A 22,736-nucleotide genomic window follows, 5' to 3' on the forward strand; every position below is an offset into this window, starting at 1 on the left:
CATTTTGGGAGGCTAAGGTGGGAGGATCGCTTGAGGCCAGCCTGGGCAATATAGTGAGACCTTGTCTCTAGAAAAAATTTTAAAGATTATCTGGGCATGGTGGCTTGTGCCTGTGGTCCTAGCTACTCAGGGGCTGAAGTGGGAGGATTGCCTGAGCCTAGGAGGTTGAGGCTTCAGTGAGCTGTGATTGCACCACTGCACTCCAGCCTGGGTGACAGTGAGACCCTGTCTCAATTTTTTTTTTCTTTTATTATAAAAGTGAAACATGCACACCACAGAACATTTGAAAACTAAAGTATAAGGAGAAAAACAAAACCATTTTGGTTCCAATATCAAAGGTAACCACTTTAACATTCTAGTGCATTTCCTTCTAGTATTTTTTTTTCCTTAGCAAAAATTCTTGACACATTCTGAGTTATGTGTGTATGTACAAAAACACACTATTTTGGATATTGCTTCCATGTCCTGTGGATTTCTAGTTTAATATAATACCAGAGTCCTTCCCCTTCCCATATTATTATTATTATTATTATTATTATTTTCTGTTTTTGAGACGGAGTCTCACTCTGTCGCCCAGGCTGGAATGTGGTGGCTCGATCTCGGCTCACTGCAAGCTCTGCCTCCTGGGTTCATGCCATTCTCCTGTCTCAGCCTCCTGAGTAGCTGGGACTACAGGCACCCGCCACCATGCCCGGCTAAGTTTTTGTATTTTTTTTGAGTAGAGACGGGGTTTCACCATGTTACCCAGGATGGTCTTGATCTCCTGACCTTGTGATCTGCCCACCTCAGCCTCCCAAAGTGCTGGGATTACAGGCGTGAGCCACTGCGCCTGGCCCCATATTATTATAAACTTTTTAAAACATTTGTGGGCCGGGTGTAGTGGCTTGTGCCTTTAATCCCAACTCTTTGGGAGGCAGAGGTGGGTGGATTGCTTGAGGCCAGGAGTTCAAGACCAGCCTGGGCAACATAGTGAGGTGCTGTCTCTAAAAAAAAAAAAAGAAAAAATAAAAAGAAAATTCAAAAAGGTTTTAGACATTTTTACATATAACTTGGGTTGTTTCTTATGGCTTGGATTGGTGCAAAGAGTGTGAGTTTCCCTTTTTTTTTTTTTCTTTTTTGTGGAGATTCAAAACAGGGAAGAGACCTCCATCGTAGCAGCTTTATACTATTTTGTAAGCCTTTTGGAATACGATGCATTTCAAAAGAAAACTAGAAAAAATAGAATATATGTTGATGCAAATCCTCTATAGATTTTCTCATAGTTTTATATTCACTCTAGAAATGTGATCAGCAGTCCATGAAGTCTCTTTAGTTAGATGTTTATAGACAGAGATTTGAGACCAGGTTACTATCGAGGTTCTATTAGCACCACTTCGTTATTTACAGATAAGAGAGGGAAAAGGAAAGAAGGGTGGGCAGGAATTTCACCTCCATGGGGCTTTGGACAAGACAGTGCAGAGAAAGAACACGAAGTGGATGAACAGCCTGAGAAAGAAAAGGAAAGGAAGGCTTTCTCTGCATAAGTTAGCACTTAACAGTCTCGCAGATTCTTGCTATCACCCATTTCTAGAAATTCTTTTTTTCCAAGGAGGAAATTATTGAAACTTTGTTCCTCAAAATGGTTTGGGGTAACATGTGACCACCCCACTCTCTCTGTAATGAGGTGGTTTATTTTCAGGTGATTGAAAAACCAGTAAAGATTTTCTGCTTCTGAAAACCAAACACCGCATGTTCTCACTCATAGGTGGGAACTGAACAATGAGATCACTTGGACTCGGGAAGGGGAACATCACACACTGGGGCCTATCATGGGGAGGGGGGAGGGGGGAGGGATTGCACTGGGAGTTATACATGATATAAATGACGAATTGATGGGTGCTGACGAGTTGATGGGTGCAGCACACCAACATGGCACAAGTATACATATGTAACAAACCTGCACGTTATGCACATGTACCCTAGAACTTAAAGTATAATAAAAAAAAGAAAGAAAAAAAAAAAAGATTTTCTACTTCTATGGAGACATCAGAGTCATCCCAGAAAGCTACAGTGTTCACTGGAGCAGCACATTTCCAGAGGAAATCTTATGTTCTCACCTCTCAATTAGCAGATATTCATGGGGCAAATTCTATGTACAAGTACTATAGATTTTGTGTTTAGATGGCTAATTGCTAAACCACTGCAAAGCTACAAAGTGACTGGTGTTTAAAGTCTTTAACTCCTTGTAGGGTTCCAAGGTAGTAGCTGAGATCTTATATTAGAGTGGTAGGAACTTCAAGACTGCTATGTGCCAAGGTCAAGTACTAGCATCCTGTTTATTTAACTGATTTAGAAAGTGATACGGGCTTTTGGATTGTGAGTTTCTCATTCTCTTTTTCTGAGAATGAGAACAGCTCTTCATATTTCAGAAGAAATTTTTAAATAAAAAGAAAGTTGCTTTAATTTGTGTCAGTTTAACCTGGATTTATGTCAACATTCTTTTCATTTAAAGGGATACGGTAAATGCATTATCAATAAAACCAGAAAAGAGGCAGCACAGTGGCTCACACCTGTAATCCCAGCACTTTGGGAGGCTGAGGTGGGCGGATCAGGAGGTCAGGAGTTCGAGATCAGCCTGGCCAAGATGGTGAAACCCTGTTTCTACTAAAAATACAAAAAATTAGCCAGGCATGGTCTTATACCAATAAGAGGCACTGTGTGCTGGGTAAAGTGGCTCAGTGTAACTTTGGTCTCCCATTTGTGGCTGTCCATGTGAAAATTGGGTCATATTTGATGGGAGCATTTCTAGAATGCGTGGAAGAAATATTTTTTGTATTCAACAAGCACATAATGTTATATGATGGAGATGAAACAGTGCCTGCCCACCTATCCGCCTCTAAGGAAACCACCCTGCTCAAAACCCCCACTGACAGAATTGTGGCCATTTTTGTCACTGGAATCTCAGAAGGGGGATGAAAAAGTAGCCATAGAAATAATCACTGAAAATGGCCGGGCGTGGTGGCTCACGCCTGTAATCGCAGCACTTTGCGGGGTCGAGGCGGATGGATCATCTGAGGTCAGGAGATCGAGACCAGCCTGGACAACATGGTGAAACACCGTCTCTACTAAAAATACAAAAATTAGCCAGGCATGGTGGCAGACGCCTGTAATCCTAGCTACTGGGAAGGCTGAGGCAGGAGAATCACTTGAACCCGGGAGGTGGAGCTTGCAGTTAGCCGAGATCGCGCCACTGCACTCCACCCTGGGGGACAAGAGCAAGACTTCGTCTCAAATAAATAAATAAATAAATAAATAAAAAATAAATAAAAAATAAATAAAAAATAAAAATAAAAAAAGAAAAAAGAAATAATGGCTGAAAATTTCTCAATTTGGGAAAAAAATACGGCAAATCCAATAGAGTTTCCTTCTCTAAAAGTTTCTAAATTATATTTGACATTTGAAGCAAAAAGTATAACATTGTGCGACAAGACTCTTCATGTATGTGTAGGAAATATTGAAGATAATTTTAAGTGGGAGAGGGCAAAGAGACTTTGAAGGGAGGTAAGGTTTCTATACTTCACCCAACTGGCAAAATGTGGATACTAGGAGATCGTTGTGGTGACGGAATGGTTCTACATCTTGATTATAGTGGTGGATATAGAAATCTACACGTGATAAAATGATGGACTATTCAGCCGGGCGCAGTGGCTCATACCTGTAATCCCAGCACTTTAGGAGGCCGGGGCGGGCAGATTGCGAAGGTCAGGAGATTGAGACCATCCTGGCTAATATGGTGAAACCCCGTCTCCACTAAAAATACAAAAATCAGCCGGGTGTGGTGGCAGGTGCCTATAGTCCCAGCTACTCGGGAGGCTGAGGCAGGAGAATGATATGAACCCGGGAGGCGGAGCTTGCAGTGAGCCCAGATCGCGCCACTGCACTCTAGCCTGGGTGACAGAGCTAGACTCTGTCTCAAAACAACAACAACAACAACAACAACAACAACAAAACCTATTCATACACATCGCAACAATGTCAATGTCTTGGTTTTGATATTGTTGAGATGTAACTGTTGGGGAAACTGGGTGAGGAGTACAGGGACCTCTATGTACTATCTTTGTAATTTCCTATAAATCTATAATCATTTCTAATTAACAAGATAAAAATAAAAGATGATTGAAAAAAGTTTCTCGAAAATGATAAAAGCAAACATCGAAGTATCATTGTGATTCTCTGGCCATAATCAACATTTTAGAAAAGAGAAAAGTTTTCAAAAGCAATGTAGTGGATGAGGTGGACCCACTAATTTTCATAAATTTTAAATTTCATTGTGGCGCAAATACGTAATGGAATGTTAGGTGAAAAAGAAATTTAAGGTTGGATTTGAAGAGAGACAGGATGGCAGTCCTATCCAGAAATTCAGGATGAACTTCTGTCTTGATTAGATCTGATACTTCTTGTCAGACATACATCTCTACAACATGAAACTGGTTAATAAATGTTAAGTTTAATAATAGTATGTACCCCTTTGAAACCACAAAATATTCTAGGGATAAAAGCTAATTAAACTTTGACAGTCTGTCATATTTTTAGAGATAACTTAGACTAGTTATTTTCTTCCATAAGTTTAATTAGAAGTTATAGAATTAAAATTAGTATTCTCAGTAATATTGATGATTGGAAGAAAAAAGTAAGTAAAACAAAAGAAAAATTCTCTTTATGTTGGTGGAAAAATTCTCTTGCATGTCAGTAGGACACCAGCAGATGGCAAAGAAAGCTTTCAAAATGATCGTCAGAGTTACACGATCATTGATTTGTCATTAAAATAAATGTGGGACTGTTTCAAATGCCAATATAGTAAAATCATGGTACTATTCATTTTGGTCTTCTCTGTTCTTAATCAAGGACACTTGGCAGCAGGAAAGGTTTGCCCTGAAAACTTGACAGAAAGTCAATGGCAGTAGGTATAGACAGAAATACAAAACTTCAGGTCTTGGATTTACCACCTGGAGCTGAATAATGTTGCTCTTAAAGTGGCTTTGCAGCATTGTCCAAATGCCAGTATTAATTACATGGACAGTTTCCAACTGCTATTACTTTGCTATATTTGTTAATGTTTAATACGAACTGGATCAGACAACTCTGGAGTATGAAGGCTTTTTTAAATGTCAGTTTCTTCCATCATAAAAGTGCCTATGGGCCAGGCACAGTGGCTTATACCTGTAATCCTAGCACTTTGGGAGGCTGAGGCAGGAGGACTGGTTGAGCCAGGAGTTTGAGACCAGCCTGGGCAACATACTAAGACCTTGTCTCAAAAAAAAAAAAAAAAAAAAAAAAAAAAAAAATATATATATATATATATATATATGCTGAGCCTGGTTCCAGCCTGGGTGGCAGAGTGAGACCCTGCCTCCAGGAAAAAAAAAAAAAAAAAAAAAGGTGTCTGTGGAGGTATCATAAAGAAAAAAGTGAATGATACAGATTCCCATTGAGAGAGCCTGTTTTTCTAGTTTGTGTTTTCTGATTGACCTTTGTAACTGAGTTGCTATTGTTCAGTCTTTGCTCTACAGTTCAATCAAGAGACCAGTCAGATCAGAATTACATTAGTTTAGTATTTTTTCACTTAACCCAAGGGCACAGATACCTGACCACTTCATCAGCCTCAAAACAGAATTTGCCACCTGCTTAATTTACGCATGAGTTGGCAAAAATTATGTTTTCCATTTAGTGCGGTCTGACAACACCATGACTAGATCAGGGGATTGGATATTTGATCTTCCAAGTACACATAATGTCAAAACGACTGAGGTAACAGGAAATTTTAAACCCAGAGAGTATTTTCCTTTTACAGGCTTTAAAAAAAATTTACTTTAATTTCAGTCTATTTTTTTTTACATCTTTTTCTTTTTTTTTTTTGCAAGTCTTTTCATTTTTATTACTCAAAAAAGTTTCATTTTTTAATTTAGCTTTCTGACTCTGTGCTTGTGCCTTCAACACTTTCACAACGATTTTCTGCTCCTTGATAAGGAAAGCACGCTTGATCCTGTCATGAACACATTTAGCACACATGGAACCACCACAGGCCTTGCTGACATGTTTCATTGTTTTGGACAATCTCATAAGAACTTTAGGTCTTACAGCACGAACCCCTCGAAGTCTGCCTGGGCACACACCACATGCAGATTTTGGTGCTTTCCCAACCTTCTTGGTATAAAGGTAAACAATTCTATTACCAGGGTTTCAGGACAGCCTAGTTTTGTTAGAGGCTGTATTGTAGGAAAGCCTACGTCGCTATGTCAAACACTGGACCATTCTGAGTGCCTGCAGACAACGTCCCCGGAAGAGGCACATCTTTTTCTTTAAACAGATATTTCACAGACAAACCAACATGAGAGGCCACGTCAATAATATGTGAACAAATGTTTCTTTAAAAAGGAGAATTTTTCAGAAATTATTATAGAAAATACAGGTTTCAAATATGGCAGGAAGCTAGATGCATATTTGGGAGAGGAAAGAATGAAAGAAAACAGCTCCTAGGCCTTTTATTCCAGAAATGGATTTGTATTAAATTATTTCAGATTATACCACAGTTGCCAAGGCTTATTGGTGATTACAGAGAGAATTTCACTTACTAGCTGTGGGGCCTGGTCAAATTGTTTAAACTCTCTAAGTCTTATTTGTTTTTTTCTCTGTTTGATTTAAATGATAATACCATGTAGGAGTCATAGAGTATGCATTATGGTTACGTTAGACAATCTATGCAGCTGTTTGTATGCTTGTCAAACAATAAGTGCTTAAAGGTTAGCTATTATCATTATTATTAAACTAAGCCAGATTGAGAGATTTCAAATCAAAGCCAAAGTAGAGGCATTCTAATTTGTAATTCACATAATGCTTCCTTGTGAATGATCTCATGTGAACCTCACAACAACTTTAAGGCAAGGCCAGTGTGCCATAAAACCCTGGAAGCCCCCTTCACTGTTTGCCATGCAGTAACCCCGAATGTGGGCAAAGGTGGACTTGCTTGTTGGCTGTCTGTGAGGCACAGCCCTTCAAGGTTGGCACTCTCTTCCCAAAAGGGGACTTATGTGCTTCCAAACAACGGCAGGAGGTGGAAGCAGATGGTATTCTTCAGATTTTAAATCTCGCTCTGTGTCTGATAGGACTTTTGCATTTTTAAGACTTCGTAATATCATAGAGGAATCCCACCTCGAGTACCCCAAAGAAGAAAGGAAAAGTTATAACCAAAAGTCTCCCGAAAATCATCACTGTCAGTTTCCTTCAATGTAACAGCGGACAAGGATAAGCTGCCTCTCAAGAGGAGTAGGTTGTGTCATAAATCTTGCTCTTTTTTATTTCATCTGAGCCTGCAAGGGTGGAAGTACGCGATGTTTCCATTTCCACTTGGAGAGATTCAAAGAAGGAAAACTCATTAGCAGAGAGACAAGGAACCAGTCCAGGCAATATCTGAATACTTATTATTTGATTTTATCTTGAATAGAAAAGAAAGGTGCTTTGTTCAGAAAGCTTCTGATTGATATCTGTCCCTTCAACTTCTGAACCTTTGCCTCCCTGCTTTATAACAAGGATCTATTAATTAACTTGGTGCTTGGCAGAAAGAAGTGAGCTTTCTCTGAACTCTAAGAATTCTCCAAAAATGGTCATTAATGCTGGGAAGAGGATCAGCATTGTAATCTCATTTTATACATGAAGAAACTGAAGTTCAGATTAACTTCATGCTCAAGCAATAAATAATTTGTAGAGTTGGGCACCAGAGGAACAAAGGGCTGTTTACTGAGAGACCTGAGCTTCTTATTCTGACTGCCTCCTGCTGGAGGTTCACCACTATGGGCCTTAGTTTCCTTACTTTCGAATGGGTTCAATGAATTAGATAGGCGGAGCAGACTTTCTCTGTAAAGGGCCACATAATAAATGTATTTGGCTTTGTGGACCAAAACATTCCTGCAGAGACTACTCTGCAGGAACCATTCAACTCAGCTTTTAAAAGAGGGAACTATTCAACTCTGCTGAAACTTCTGTTTACAGATAGCAGGTAAACAAATGGGTGTGAGTTAGGTCTGATGACACTTAATTTACAGAAACAGGCAGCACGTTGGACGTGGTCCACAGGCTATAGTTTGCAGACCACTAGCCTGGATGATGTAGAAGGTTTTTTTACTGCTAATATTTGATGACTCAACTTGTTTTAATAGCAATGCTATTTCCCTAGGAAAGTCACCTTGATTATTCAGTCATCCGTGGCTTGTGCAGTTTGTGGAGTATTTAAAGATTTTTCTGCAGCTTTTCCTTTCTTCTTCCATTTTTGAATGCCGGCTGTGCGTATTGCAAATCCAAATTATTATCTTAATGGCATTCTGCTTAGGGTTTAGGGTTGGTATTGGGGGAGTGGGGAGCAGTGTGTGTGGGACTGGAGTGTGGGGTGCATGAAGGTGGGTGACGTGTGGTCTCCTGGGTAGGACGACTGACTCGGAATGAACACCCAAACCCTCCGGAGCACCTTCTGAATGTTAGTTCTGACCTCAGATGATGAAAAGATTAGTTGCTTTTGCTATATTAAGTAAGGCCTGAGCAAGCGTCTCAGAGCTGCCAGGAATGGGGGAGGATGTAAGGTAGGAAGATGGAAGAACGTGTCTCAACTTAGAGGAAAATATGATTTCTCCTGTTACAAACATCAAACTGTAAATACTTCTGTAACTGTGGTCCCAAGCCACATCCAAGAGGGTAAGCACTGCTTTCCCATGGGGGACACTGTACCCTGGGTCCTTACTCCCCTCCCTGAACTATGTGAAAGAGAAGAGAACAGTTCAACTCCATCATTGTTTAAGAAATTCCTCTAATAAGAGAATTAGAGTATTGGTGGGGCACAGTGGCTCACACCTGTAATCCCAGCACTTTGGGATGTTGAGGTGGGAGGATCACTTGAGCTCCGGAGTTTGAGACCAGCCTGAGCAACATAGCGAGTCTTCGTCTATACAAATTTTTTTTTTTTTTTTAAATTAGCCAAGCATGGTGGCATGTGCCTGTGGTCCCAGCTACTCTGGAGGCTGAGGTGAGAGGATCACTTGGGCCTGGGAGGTTAAGGCTGCAGCGAGCCATAATCACACCTGTGCACTGCAGCCTGGGCAACAGAGCAAGACCCTGCCACAAAATTAAAAAATAAATAAATAAAAAAGAAAACAATATAGCACACTGGCCAAACTTTAAGAGTAACAGTGTGGCAAATGAACCTATTTATTCTTTATAAAAATTGTATTATTGCTACATAAAGCTTCTTTGGAATTTCAAAGTGAAGAAATGTCTTAAAACACCAGAGAATCTGTTGGGTGTGGTGGCTCACGCCTGTAATCTCAGCTCTTTGGGAGGCCAAAGTGGGCAGATCACTTGAGCCCAGGAGTTTGAGACCAGCCTGGCCAACATGGTGAAACTCCACCTCTATCAAAAATACAAAAAATTATCTAGGTGTGGTGGCATGCGCCTGTAATCCCAGCTACTCAGGAGGCTGAGGTGGGAGGGTCACTTGAGGCGGAGGTTGCAGTGAGCCGTGATTGCGCCACTGCACTCCAGCCTGGGTGACAGAGCTAGACCCCATCTCAAAAAATGAAAAAAAAGAAATTAGCCAGGCATGGTGGTGCGCACCTGTTTTCCCAGCTACCTGTGTTCCGGAGGCTGAGATGGAGGATTGCAGTCCAGGAGGTGGAGGCTGCAGTAAGTTACAATCGTACCACTGTACTCCAGCCTGGGTGACACAGGGAGCATCTGTCTCAAAATACTAAAAGAAAACAAACAGAACCCCCCACACCCCGCCCGAGAATATACATCATGATAGTTTGCCTACTTCTATCAAGGAGAATTAGTTCTATTCAAATGTTATATTTGGCATTAAAATCATAAAAAGTCATAAATACTTATTTTTAATATCTCCCTATCTCTTTACCATCTGTCTCTCCCCACCTACTACTTTCTGGGAAACCACTGCAAATGATTTACTTTGTGTCCTTTATGAAGTTTTTTTTTCTCTACATTTACGAGTGTGTGCCTGTATTTGGCCGGATGTGTGATTATTAGATAATAATTAGATCACTGTGTATGATTATTAGACAATGTTTCTGCCTATTCAGACTACTGATATCACCAGATACAAGTTTGCCTAGCTACAGTGTGATAATATCTTTTGATAGGTCCTAGGAAATATTCAGCATAGGAAGTAAAACAAAAACTTCCCCTTGAACCCATACAATTGCATTGGTGTATTCCTTCAGAGGCAGGCTTAATCCAGTCCTCTGAAGTGGAGGTCTGGGTATATTTCCAGCATCAAGTTCTACTGTTACCTAAAATATTTTAGATGACTGAGGCAAAGGTTCTTGTTTTTCAGTCATGATATTAACTGAATCATGTTTTCATTCTACTTTCCTACCCTAATATTCTTGCTGTAATATTAACTGCTCTAATATTTCCTCCTCTAATATTAACCTAATAGTCCTAGGCACTGTGGGTTTATATGAAAACTTGAGTCTATTGGATGGAGAGAAATCTGGGTGCTTGAAGTAGATTATAGGCTGAAAGAACCTGAGATTCTACTGTAGTTAGACAAGCCAAGAAGTCAATAAGCCCAAGGAAGCCTAACTTTAAGTTGCTGTAACTTCATCCCTAATTTGTCCTGATTTGCTGAGCTATCTCCATTCATCCTTGCTCACCTACTAATAGCTAGAGGATCCCTGCGGCCACCTAGAGCTGAGCCCATCTTCATAATTCTCTCATAGGGCATCAGACTCTTGTCTGTGATTTCATTTTATGAATACGAATAAAGAACAAGGCTGGGAGAGAAAGATTTAATAGCATATTTTGCTGAAAATGTGAGCAATTTAAATGGGCTGACCAAATGTCAAAGATTCAGAATGTGGATTGTTGTGGAGAGAAGTTCTGCCTAATAAGTGCAGTGGACAAAATGAGGAATTTTTTCAGGACAAAGAGTAAGTTTAGTAAAAACAAAATCTGCTGTGAGTGTCTGAAAATAATGAGCAGAGGAAGAGAGGCAAAAGGACACATCTACATCTACATCAAGTCCTGCTAAACCGAGATGTGCATCTGACCCGTGCATGTGGGGAAATCAATAAAAGTAGAGCAAAGTCATTTCCCAATTTTCATAGATGAGCGCTTTCTTTCAAAAATTAGTAGGTCCCGTGAGAAAATCAATTTTCTGCATTTTTCTATAGGAAATTATATTTGAGTCAAAGTAAAAAGGAAACGAGAGGAAGAAAATTAATATGACAGTACTGAGATCATGTGAGAAAACGAGAAGGAAATGCGTGTGTGTGCGTGTGTGTGTGTGTGCGTGTGTATGTGTGCGTGCGTGTGTGTGTGTGCGTGTGTGTGCGCGTGTGTGTGCGTGTGTGTGTGCGTGTGTGTGTGTGTGCGTGCGTGTGTGTGTGTGCGTGCACGTGTGTGTGCGTGTGTGTGTGTGCGTGTGTGTGTGTGAGAGAGAGAGAGAGAGACAGAGAGAAATAGCATACAGGAGTAGTAGGAGGGGCAGAATAAAGGGCATAGACCCTTATCATATCATAAAATAATGAATTTTTAAAGAACAAATTCATGTCATAAACTGTGAAAGGTAGTATTGGAAAAATATCCTATGTGCTTACTTAGTTAATCTACTGTAATGGTTTAGCACTTAAACTGTTCATTTTTCCACGCCTGTGAAGATGACACATTACGTTTAGTTTAATGATTCTGGGTGAAGTAAAGCTGCCCTGTGCAAACACTCGGCATTTTATCCATCACGAACCCCAGGGGCAAGTCACACCTTTCTGCCCCTAAATCCCTGCGGGGGCAGCCAAGCCTGGAGCCTTCCCCAGGAGAGCTGCAGGTGGAGGTGGCTCCGTACTTAGGATGAGATTCATAGAGCCCAAGAAGAAGCGAATGCGATCCCCTCTCTGCAGCTGGATTCACTTCTCCCCGTTTTGGGTGTTTTCTCACATAGCATTTCCGGCTAAAGCCCTTTAGATTCAACTCAGATTCAAAATGGAACAACACGAGACACTCTCCCAGGGCTCATTCATCTCCTGCCCTGATAGGCTTGTTGGATATCAGAAAATACTACAAACATGACAAATAGTTCTGTAGTATAAGTATTTCTCATGCACTATTTGGGATATACCTATCCAGCAGAATTATTCACTCTTTACCTGAAATTGAAATTTAACTGGACAACCTGGATTTTATTTGGCAACTCTATTGCTTGAGCTCTGGGAGCCTCCAGAGTATCTGAGAAGTGTCTTAGGAGGGCAGACCCCTGTGTGTTTGGAGTGAAGAGCATGGGACAGGCGCTGATACAGTAAGTAAAATGACAAAAACACGCAAATCTGACAGGTGAGCAGAGAAAAACCATTCCAAATCTTTTGCTACTTTATCCGCAACACTGTTTCCTGAGGGTAAAGGAGTGAGCCAGCAGCCCTTTCCTTCCCGACTGTTCTCCTGAGAGCACCCCTTGTGACTTCTGGGCCAGAATCTGCATTTTACATATTTAAGGAGCGATTTCAACTGGCAGGCAATGAGTTCATCATACAGAAGAATGGACCAGACACTGGGAACGGGTTGTGTGTTGGGTTGCGGTGGTGAAAATGGGACACACCAAAAGACACAGTGATACACTACAGGGACAGGGCAGACCTTCCAAATCACACTGCATGAATGCAAACACACACAGACATGCTCATGGTTGATTTTTCAAAAAAAATTATTTTTTTTCTCTTCATAAATAACTCTCATTTAATTTATTAATCTGTGGCTGTCCTTGGAGAATTTCCTAGCGATCAAGAACATACGGACATCCACCATCTCTGGTCTGGAGGTAGGCAGCCAGGGTCTGAGCTGTTGGGCTCCCTGCTGAGCTGCCTGGCCAATGCAAGGCCTGGAAGCATCTCTTCTCCTAACACTGAGATCTCAGTCTGCGGTGGTCAAGAATGAACTCCTCTTGTTTAACCCGTATATTTATTTTAAGTAAAACTATCACCTCAATTCCATATATCTAGGATTTTAACTTGGATTTGAGGACCTTTTAACTCTTAAGCCTGCAAAAGTTCTAGACTGAATGATAATTACTGACATTTGATGCACCTAGCACTACAATGGAATGATATAATATTCTGACACAGGCTTTTCTTTCTAATTTATTCATCATTATTTATCTTGAGTCTAAGTTTGATGATCTTCTTGTAGAATGTTCTATATTGAAGTTATGCTGAGTTCAATCATAAAGTTAAGCCTAGTTAAACAGTGGGATTTTCTTTTTGGAACTCAAATGTTATATATATAATACATACGCACACATTGTCATACATAGCCCACGGCTATATTATTATGCAGGTTCCAGTGTCACGGAAACTCGTTAAGCTTTTCTATGTCTCTGTGCCTAAAATCTACTGACAAAAATACAGTTTGACCACACACACTTAAATACAGTTCAGAGGGAAAAGGAGGTGCTATTTATATGGGATCGATAGAAGTTTTAAAATAGTGAAATAAATCTGCTTTCTGTTAAAATAAAACTCATAAAATGTGCGATCAATATTACGGGTCATCCATTTCTTCCTTCTTATTTCTTACAGTGATATTTCAGGTCTTTTGGGATAGTTACTTTGTGGTTATCTTGGAATAAAACAGTCATTTCAATTCTGTGATGGGTCATAAGTAGGGTGTCTGGTTCATTTAGGGTCACAGCCCTAAAAGGCCAAGCCTAATCATTGGGAGTAGGAGCTGGTAGGGATCAGCTCCTAGGACCTGTGTGGGGATTTTGGAAGTCCCTCGATGCTGGGCTGTGCTGTCCCTCCCTCATGGTGCTGTAGTTGCAGTTTCCCCTGCGGGTGTCAGAGATGGAGTTGGTAAGGAGGTGTGGGAGAGTGGCCAGAGGCGGGGATAGAGGCAGATAGGGAAGGAAAACCTTTGGTTTGTAGGACATGGGTGGTATCTTGTTCCTGGCAACTATGCGTGATGACAGCAAGGGCACAGTCTTTGGGGACAGTCATGCCGTAGCCAGCACAGAGACCAGGCTGGCTGTGGGCCTGCACACTCACCCGTGCTGCTCTGGATGGTCCTAACGGTGGTGGTGGTGCGCGGCGGCGAGGAAGACCTCAGGGACACGCACTCGTCGTCCTGGGAGCAGCCTTTCTCGATGGCCCGCACATAGCTGTGGCTCCGCATGCGGAAGCAGCCGGGCATGGGCAGGTCCAGCGCCTCCACGGCCTGCGACTCCAGCTCGCTGAACACGGACTCGCACACGGACTCGAACTGCCCGTTCACTTCCATCTCGCTCACCTGCGGGCAGACAAAGGCGTTGAGACACTCGCCTCCACCTGGTGGAGGATCAGCCTCTCCAAGCATCTGCGAACTTCGATCCCCAGAAGAAAAAGCAGCGTCTGGTTATGTTAAGCTCAAATGCATTTTATTTCCTTTCTGTTACAGGCTATAAATGAATGGCATCCAGTTTATAATTCCAAACAGTAGATTAATTTTTTTTTTTTTTTTGGTATTTTTAGTAGAGACAGGGTTTCGCCATGTTGGCCAGGCTGGTCTTGAACTCCTGACCTCAAGTGATCCACCCGCCTGGGCCTCCCAAAGTGCTGAGATTACAGGCATGAGCTGTCACCACCAGCCTTGATTACATTTTAAAGAAAAAAGGGCATTGTTTGTAGAATGCAAGGAAATGTGGGGCTTATTCCAATGCATGATGTTCTTATTTATAAACACAAACTTGAAGAAGAATTTTATCCGTCCATTGTCAGAGTTCATGTATTTTGGTATAACTTTTTAGCACAAATATTTTAGAAACGAGTATTTTTACAGTGCCTTTTGAAGTGACTAGTTTGTCAAATAATTTCAGTGTTAAGCTTAATTTAGTGCAAGGTATGGAAACATGCCCTATATTTTCTGGCAAGATCCTCACATTTTTCACAAAAATAGACTAAACTCAGATATGTCAAAATCTTGAAAAGCGCCATTAAGATTTTCAAACTATTTACAAGTTTCAGTCTTCTTTATAAAAAGCCCATATGGGCTGAGTGTGGTGGCTCACACTTATTACTTTGGGAGGCTGTGGCAGGAGGATCACTTCAGCCCGGGAGGTTGAGGCTGCAGTAAGCCCTGATTGTACCACTGCATTCCAGACTGGGCAAGAGAGAGCGATCTTGTCTCAACAAACGAACAACAACAAAAAAAGCTGATATGATTCATAAATTGTTTATTAATGTATTTTAAAAATTTGCTACAGAAATATTTGGTGTAATTGGAAAAAAATCTTTGAAATGGGGGCCCTCTTTTTTTGAAGAATAAGTTTTTATTGATTTATATTCCTCCTGTATATAACTTATGTTAGGTTTGAGCCCCACTTAAGAAACAATATTCCTGACTAGATGTTCCAGTAACTTCTCACTTTTTAGTTGACTTGCTAGACATTGTGGGAGCATTTCTCAATTTTCTGTTACCTTCCAGGACATCTTATCTGTATTTTCCTAATATCAAATTCATGAGGCACTGAGAATTTAACAAATTAAACTACAATTGGGTTTTGAACACTTACTGAAAACTATTACAATTTTTGGCTGTCTCCTCATTTTGTATTATCTGAAGTTGTGCTCCGGTAATGACTAATTTCTTTAAACTTCAGATAAAAGTGACCAATTACCTTAAGGCATATCAATAGAAAGAGACATGCATTGTTTAATAATAATTCTTTACAGTTTAAAAATGCTATTTTCACATTCTTCGTCTAATTTGTTATGTGAAATCCCTGCACATTTTCCAGGCTAATAACTATGTGTGTCCATATTAGAAAATTGTATCTCTGTATATCCTTGTTTTTAAAGAAATACAGGGACATACATTTAGAGGTAAAGGAACGTATCTGCAGCTATCAAATGGAGCGCGCGAGAGAGAAAGACTAAGCAAGTGAGCCAATATCTCAACAATCCATACATTTCAATCTGGGTCAAGGATATACAGGAGTCTTTGTATTACATGCGTTAATCTTTTTTAAGGCTGCAATTATTTCAAAACCAAAAATAAAGCAAATACATATGTGTGTATGTCTATATACATCTGCACATGTATGGGTGTATATATATAGACATAAGTAATATATGTATATATGTATATAATTTATTCATTTTTTCCCCGTTTTAATCAACATGCCAAACTTTACAAAGAGATAGCAAACTATCTCTGTCAAGGTAACAACCATTAAACTCAGATGACTATCTTTCCAGATAATTCTGCAACCTGTTGGTTTTTTTACTTAACTAGGTTAAACTTATATTCTTTTTTTTTTTGGGGGGGTGGATAGGATCTTGCTCTGTCACCCAGGGTGGAGTGCAGTGGCACGAAGAAGACTTACTGTAGCCTCAACTTCCTGCGCTCAAGCAATCCTCCTGACTCAGTTTCCTGGATAACTGGGACTACAGGTATGCGCCACTATGCCTGGTTATTTATTTATTTATTTTTTTTGTAGAGACAGGTTTTCGCCATGTTGCCCAGGCTGGTCTCAAACTCCTGGTCTCAAGCCATCAAGCCATCCTCCCAACTCCACCTCCCAAAGTGCTGGGATTACAGGTGTGAACTATGGCTCCTGGCTAAACTTATATTCTTTTTTTTTTTTTTTTTTGACATGGAGTCTCGCTCTGCCGCCTGGGCTGGAGTGCAAGTGGCCGGATCTCAGCTCACTTCAGCTCACTGCAAGCTCCGCCTCGCGGGTTCACGCCATTCTCCTGCCTCAGCCTCCCGAGTAGCTGGGATTACAGGCGCCCGCCACCACCCCCGGCTAATTTTTTGTATTTTTTAGTAGAGACGGGGTTTCACCGTGTTAGCCAGATAGTCTCGATCTCCTGACCTCGTGATCCACCCGTCTCGGCCTCCCAAAGTGCTGGGATCACAGGCTTGAGCCACCGCGCCCGGCCTAAACTTATATTCTTAATAGAATTCTTCTTTTATTCCCTTTTATCCTTTTATTTTCATTATACACAGATACAGAAAACCATACAAAATAAATATATAACTTAATGAATTATAATAAAGCAAACACCTTGGAACCACTACCCAGATCAAGAAACAAAGCTTTTCCAGACACCCTAGAAGCCCTCCACATGCCCTGATATTCACAATCTCCACTGTCTTTCTAATAGTACATAACTAATACCCTGAGTTTTATTGCGTTCACTTTCGTGCATTTCTTTCTTTCTTTTTTTTTTCAGCCAAGTGTGCATCCCTGGGCTCTGGTTTGTCTTACCCATTTAAAAAATCTGATACATTTTTAAAATTCACCTTTAACGTACACTTATTTTGATTTATCTATTGAGAATCTAGGTTGTTTGCCCCAAAGAGGTTCCCGTAGTCTGGATTTTGCTGATTTCCTACTCATGGTGGAGTTCATCATGTTCCTCTGTATTTTGTATTGCCTGAAAATTGGAATCCAGATTCAGAGATTTGATCAGATTCAGGTTCAATCTTTCTGGCAAGGCTAGAGGTCATGTGCTTATTTCATCAGGAGGCACACTACGTCTAGTTTGTCTGTCTTTTATGTTGTTAGGAGTTATCTATGCTCAATGCCTAGATCTGTTAGTCCTTGGGAGTTGTAAAATGCAATATTCTTTTTTTTTTTTTGAGACGGAGTCTCGCTCTGTCGCCCGGACTGGAGTGCAGTGGCCGGATCTCAGCTCACTGCAAGCTCCGCCTCCCGGGTTCACGCCATTCTCCCGCCTCAGCCTCCCAAGTAACTGGGACTACAGGCGCCCACCACCTCACCCGGCTAGTTTTTTGTATTTTTTTTTTAGTAGAGACGGGGTTTCACCGTGTTAGCCAGGATGGTCTCGATCTCCTGACCTCGTGATCCGCCCGTCTCGGCCTCCCAAAGTGCTGGGATTACAGGCTTGAGCCACCGCGCCCGGCCGTAAAATGCAATATTCTATAATTACTTTTACAACTACTAGTTGGAATATTCTCTTTCACATTACTTGTTTACTTAATGATTTAGTTCATATAGCCATGGTAGGATAAATGCCTGATTTCCCCTCTTTATTTACTAATTTTCAAGATAAATTTGTTCTCTCTTATATTCCATATGTAATCAGGTTTTTAAAATACCACATTAACTCATCGATATAAAAATATTTGATGGTTTTAACTTAATTGAAATAATTATCCTTAGTGAACTCAAATTTGTGCCATCTTTTGTCAGTGGGAGCCTTTTAGGTTGGTTTGGGGGTCTTTTTGACATGAAAGTAGTAATCTTTGAGAACTTCTTTGATATCTGGTATGACAAAATATTCTAAACTCAACTTAATAGTGTGGGCTCAGTATGTTTCTGAAAAGCCCTTTCTTTTTTTAGTGGGAAGTGGTGTTACAGGAACACAATCTGGCTACTAGGAAGATACGCTGTCATTGCTACTGGGTTAATCACTGTTCCTAGGCCTTTTCAGTGGGAAGAACTAGGATATAAATACTATATGCAAGAGGTTCTTATGCAACCTCTTCTATATATGTTTATTCTTAGATATTTATTCCATACTAAGAATCTTGGTTCTCAAGGACACAGGAGATGATGGAATTGGAATATTCTGTAACTATCCATTTACTTTATCCCATAATATATGCACAGAAAACATGACTAATACTACCCCTGCCCACATATGATTAAAGAGCTAACAATTTTATTTCACATGTGGTCCCTCTATTCCTTTCTCATTTTTAAATAGTTGTGCTGTATTTACATCGTCAGAGCAAATAAACCTATTATGCTCCCCAACCAGTGAATGCTCATGTAGTCTTAGTTCTACACATAATTGTGTTTAATGTTTGCTACTACAGGTGGTCCATGACTAATGACGGTTTGACTTAGGCTTTTTCTACTTTATGATGATACAAGATTGATATGTATTCAGTAGAAACTGTACTTTGAATTTTGAGTTTAGATTTTTTTCTGGGCTGTTGATATGTGGTTTAGTATTATCTCGAGATTCTGGGTAGGTGCTCAGCCATGCAATTACAAGGGTAAACAACTGATACTCCAAAGTGTACTGTGTTGCCAGTCCAGCGTTTTTTGGATATTGCGTCTTTTGTTTTCACATCCCATCATGTTTACAAAATGCCCATTTTTGAGTTATGATATTTTCAACTTACAATGGGTCTATCAGGGATGTAAGTAGAGGAGCATCTGTAGTTTTTTTTTTTTTTTTTTTTTTGAGGCGGAGTCTCGCTCTGTCGCCCAGGCTGGAGTGCGGTGGCGCGATCTCGGCTCACTGCAAGCTCCGCCTCCCGGGTTCACGCCATTCTCCTGTCTCAGCGTCCGAGTAGCTGGGACTACAGGCGCCCGCCACCTCGCCCGGCTAGTTTTTTGTATTTTTAGTAGAGACGGGGTTTCACCATGTTAGCCAGGGTGGTCTCGATCTCCTGACCTCGTGATCCACCCGCCTCGGCCTCCCAAAGTGCTGGGATTACAGGCTTGAGTCACCGCGCCCGGCCGCATCTGTAGTTCTTATGTCTGGTCATTCATATGTCTAGTTTAGAGCTCATTGTCTAGTACATTTCTCAGAATGTGTTTATAGAATCAATATTCTTTGCATGCATCCATGCTTATAACAGTTTGTACCTTTTATACTTTAAAGTCAGTTTTTCTAGATATAAAAATCTTTGACTCACATATTTTTCCTTGAGTGTATTAAAATGCTACACACATCATTTTCTTCCAGCATAAACCATTGCTGTTAAAGGGTCCAATGATAACTCAGTTTTCATTTTATTAAGTCATTTGCTCTTTTTGTCTAGAAATCCAAAGTGTTTTTTAAAAAATTCTTTAAAGTCTTGTAATTTTACCAGAATATGCCCTGAGGTTGATTGCTTTGGGTCAATTTCTCAGGTACATGGTGTGTTTACATGGTGTGTTCTTCCACTATGTAGCTTCAAATCAACTTTTTATTTCAGGAAAGTTTAAAAAAATTCATTGTTTTTCTTACTTTTTCTGTTCCATTGATTTTCTTCTGAAGGGACTTCTATTATCTCTGTGTCTAATGTTCTTGGTCTGTTTTTGATATTTGTCAATTTCTCTTTAATTCTAACTCTTCATTTATGTTCTCTCCTCTCTCTCTCTCTCTCTCTCTCTCTCTCTCTCTCTCGAGATAAGGTCTAGCTCTGTTGCCCAGGCTGGAGTGCAGCCTCGACCTCCTGGGCTCAAGCTATCCTCTGGCCTCAGCCTCCTGAGTAGCTGGAACAACAGGCATGAGCTACTGCCCTCAGCCCCATTTATTTTTGATTTAAAATTTTTCCTTCCTTTTCAGTTCCTTTTTTTTAGTGTATTTTTACCTTTTTGTAGATTTTACTAACCTACTTTCTAAAACATAGCAGTTTATAATCCAAACAGCAAGTAATACAGAGTTCATTTCTCAACATGGTCACCACAATAGAATGTTAGCTCAGTTTTTGCTGCTCTGTGTTAAGAATGATATTGTGCTGCTTCGATTTGCATCCTACAAACGTGAATAAGCACCTGTCACTTTATTTACTGGCTTTTGACTTATTTACTGGCTTTTGCATTTTTTTCTCTGATTATTTTTATTTATAAGCTTTGACCAAGATTCTTTTGGGTTATCTTTTCTTACTAATTTGTAGAAATACTTTAAGCAACTATAACATTTACCCTTTTTGTTAATGTGTGTCAATATTCCTCCCACCAATTGTATTTTAACTTTATCACATATTTTGCCACACATAAATATTTAATTTTATTTAGAATAGATCTTTTCTTTTACTTTATATTTTCTAGCATTTGTGTTTTATTAAAAGGAATAATTCTGACCACAATACTATCTATATATTCTCCTAACATTTATTTTAATGCATTTTGTTACTTTGTGTTATTGCTTAGATTTTAAATATACTTAGATGTATTTTTTACAAGGGATGAAGAAGAAGTTTAGTGTTCCTTCAATTAGTGGACAACTTGCTTGAATTCTCTGAACATCACTTTCCTCATCTGTAAAATAGGTACAATAATACCTACCTCATAGGAGTATTTTAAGGATAAAAATAAAATAATGTCAAAATGCATATTTTTTTTTTTGAGGCAGAGTCTCACTCTGTCGCCCAGGCTGCAGTGCAGTGGCACGATGCCTCTGCCTCCCGGATTCAAGTGATTCTTCTGCCTAAGCCTCCTGAGTAGCTGGAACTACACCACACCCAGCTAACTTTTTTTTTTTTTTTTGTATTTTTAGTAGAGATGGGGTTTCACCATAATGGCCAGGCTGATCTCAAACTCCTGACCTCATGATCCATCTACCTGAGCCTCCCAAAGCACTGAGATTACAGGCATGAGCCACCATGCCTGGCCCAAAATGCATATTATATGTCTAGGCATATGGCACACACTCCATAAATGGTGGATATTATTTTATGTGATAGTGTAGTGGGAAAATAGTATTAGGAAACAAATATGTTAGTCTAACTCTCTGAGACTGAGATTCATAAATTAAAAAATGATCTTTCTTACAGAATAGATGTGAAATTAATTAGATAATAAGGCTACTAGCATGTATCAGGTAATCACAAAATGGTAACTCATTATTCCATTGTTATTCTTTCTGCTGTTAATACTACTATTACTAGCAATATTATTGCCACACATGCCAGCAGGCATTGAAGTCATTTACCTGTTAAGAGTCAGGACACTTCGGTTTCCTAGCTTCTGTCACTGACTGGCTGGGTACCCACAGATAATCAATTTATGTAAGTTTCCATTTCATTCTCTTTCTCTCTCCACACACACACACACACACACACACACACGCAAACACCGTGCCACATACACACACAAACACACACACACATAAAGAAGGGATGGCCTAAGTCAAAGTCACAGCTAAGCTGCTGGTATTAAAACAGCTGCCTAGTTACATTAATTTTAGAAAAGGATGTAGAAACCCAACATATTGCCAGAGAAAATATGCCTGTGGGCTTCTAGTTTGCTATTCCGGATGAAAATACCTAGGATTTGGACTTGAAATAAATAAAGACATAAATTAACTTGGAAATGACACTGACTACATGACATATTTTTAAAATATCAGACTTTCTATAAATATAATTCTTTCTTCTCAAACCCTCCTTTAAAAGTCTTCATTTTAAATTAGATGTACCTATGGTAAAAATATAGGCAAATAATAAACATAAAAACATATTTAATTTTTTTCTTTATCATCCAAGCACAATCTATTTTTAGGGGTCTTTTACTTCTGTGAGTAATAAATGACAGAAGCAATTTAGTTATTCTAGGCCAACTCCTTGAGTACTCAACTTTCTAGGAGACTGTGATGAATAATGTGTCAGATTTTAAAGGGAAACAAGCTATAATGCACTTAAATTCTATAGTATTATAGCTTCTACTAATTATCTATTTGAGAAAATATCTCTAACATCTTAAAAGCCAACCTCTTTTTGAAAAGTCTAGGGTATATATAGTAGCATTGCTTTGAAGAGGAAACTACTCTCCTTTGAATAATGACAATGTTGCAACTACAACAGGGCGTTTGAAATTATCCTTAAAGATACTGTGTTACTTGAAAATTGAATATGGAACTAGAAAAATGATATATCATTAGGAATCAATTTCGGCTGGCCATTCTTTCTGTATTTTACTTAAGGCCAAATGGCTACATCATGGGATTGCAGTGCTTGACCTGACAGCATTACTTCTCCCATGTGTC

General features: G+C 39.8%; 1 protein-coding gene and 1 pseudogene across 2 annotated transcripts in view; both read right to left on the bottom strand.

Annotated features, from left to right (window-relative positions):
- Positions 1-22,736, bottom strand: part of DLGAP1 (DLG associated protein 1) — a 971,691-nt gene that overhangs the window by 219,194 nt on the left and 729,761 nt on the right. The window contains 1 exon segment of the mRNA XM_033178240.1: positions 14,070-14,310. Within this exon segment, the coding sequence (XP_033034131.1) occupies positions 14,070-14,310 (241 nt within the window).
- LOC117064227 lies at positions 5,845-6,291 on the bottom strand (annotated as a pseudogene). Its single transcript, XR_004429335.1, has one exon. The product of XR_004429335.1 is annotated as a 60S ribosomal protein L34-like (transcript).

This window comes from Trachypithecus francoisi, unplaced genomic scaffold (assembly GCF_009764315.1).
Source record: "Trachypithecus francoisi isolate TF-2019V2 unplaced genomic scaffold, Tfra_2.0 Lachesis_group19, whole genome shotgun sequence".
Taxonomy (NCBI): Eukaryota; Metazoa; Chordata; class Mammalia; order Primates; family Cercopithecidae; genus Trachypithecus; species Trachypithecus francoisi.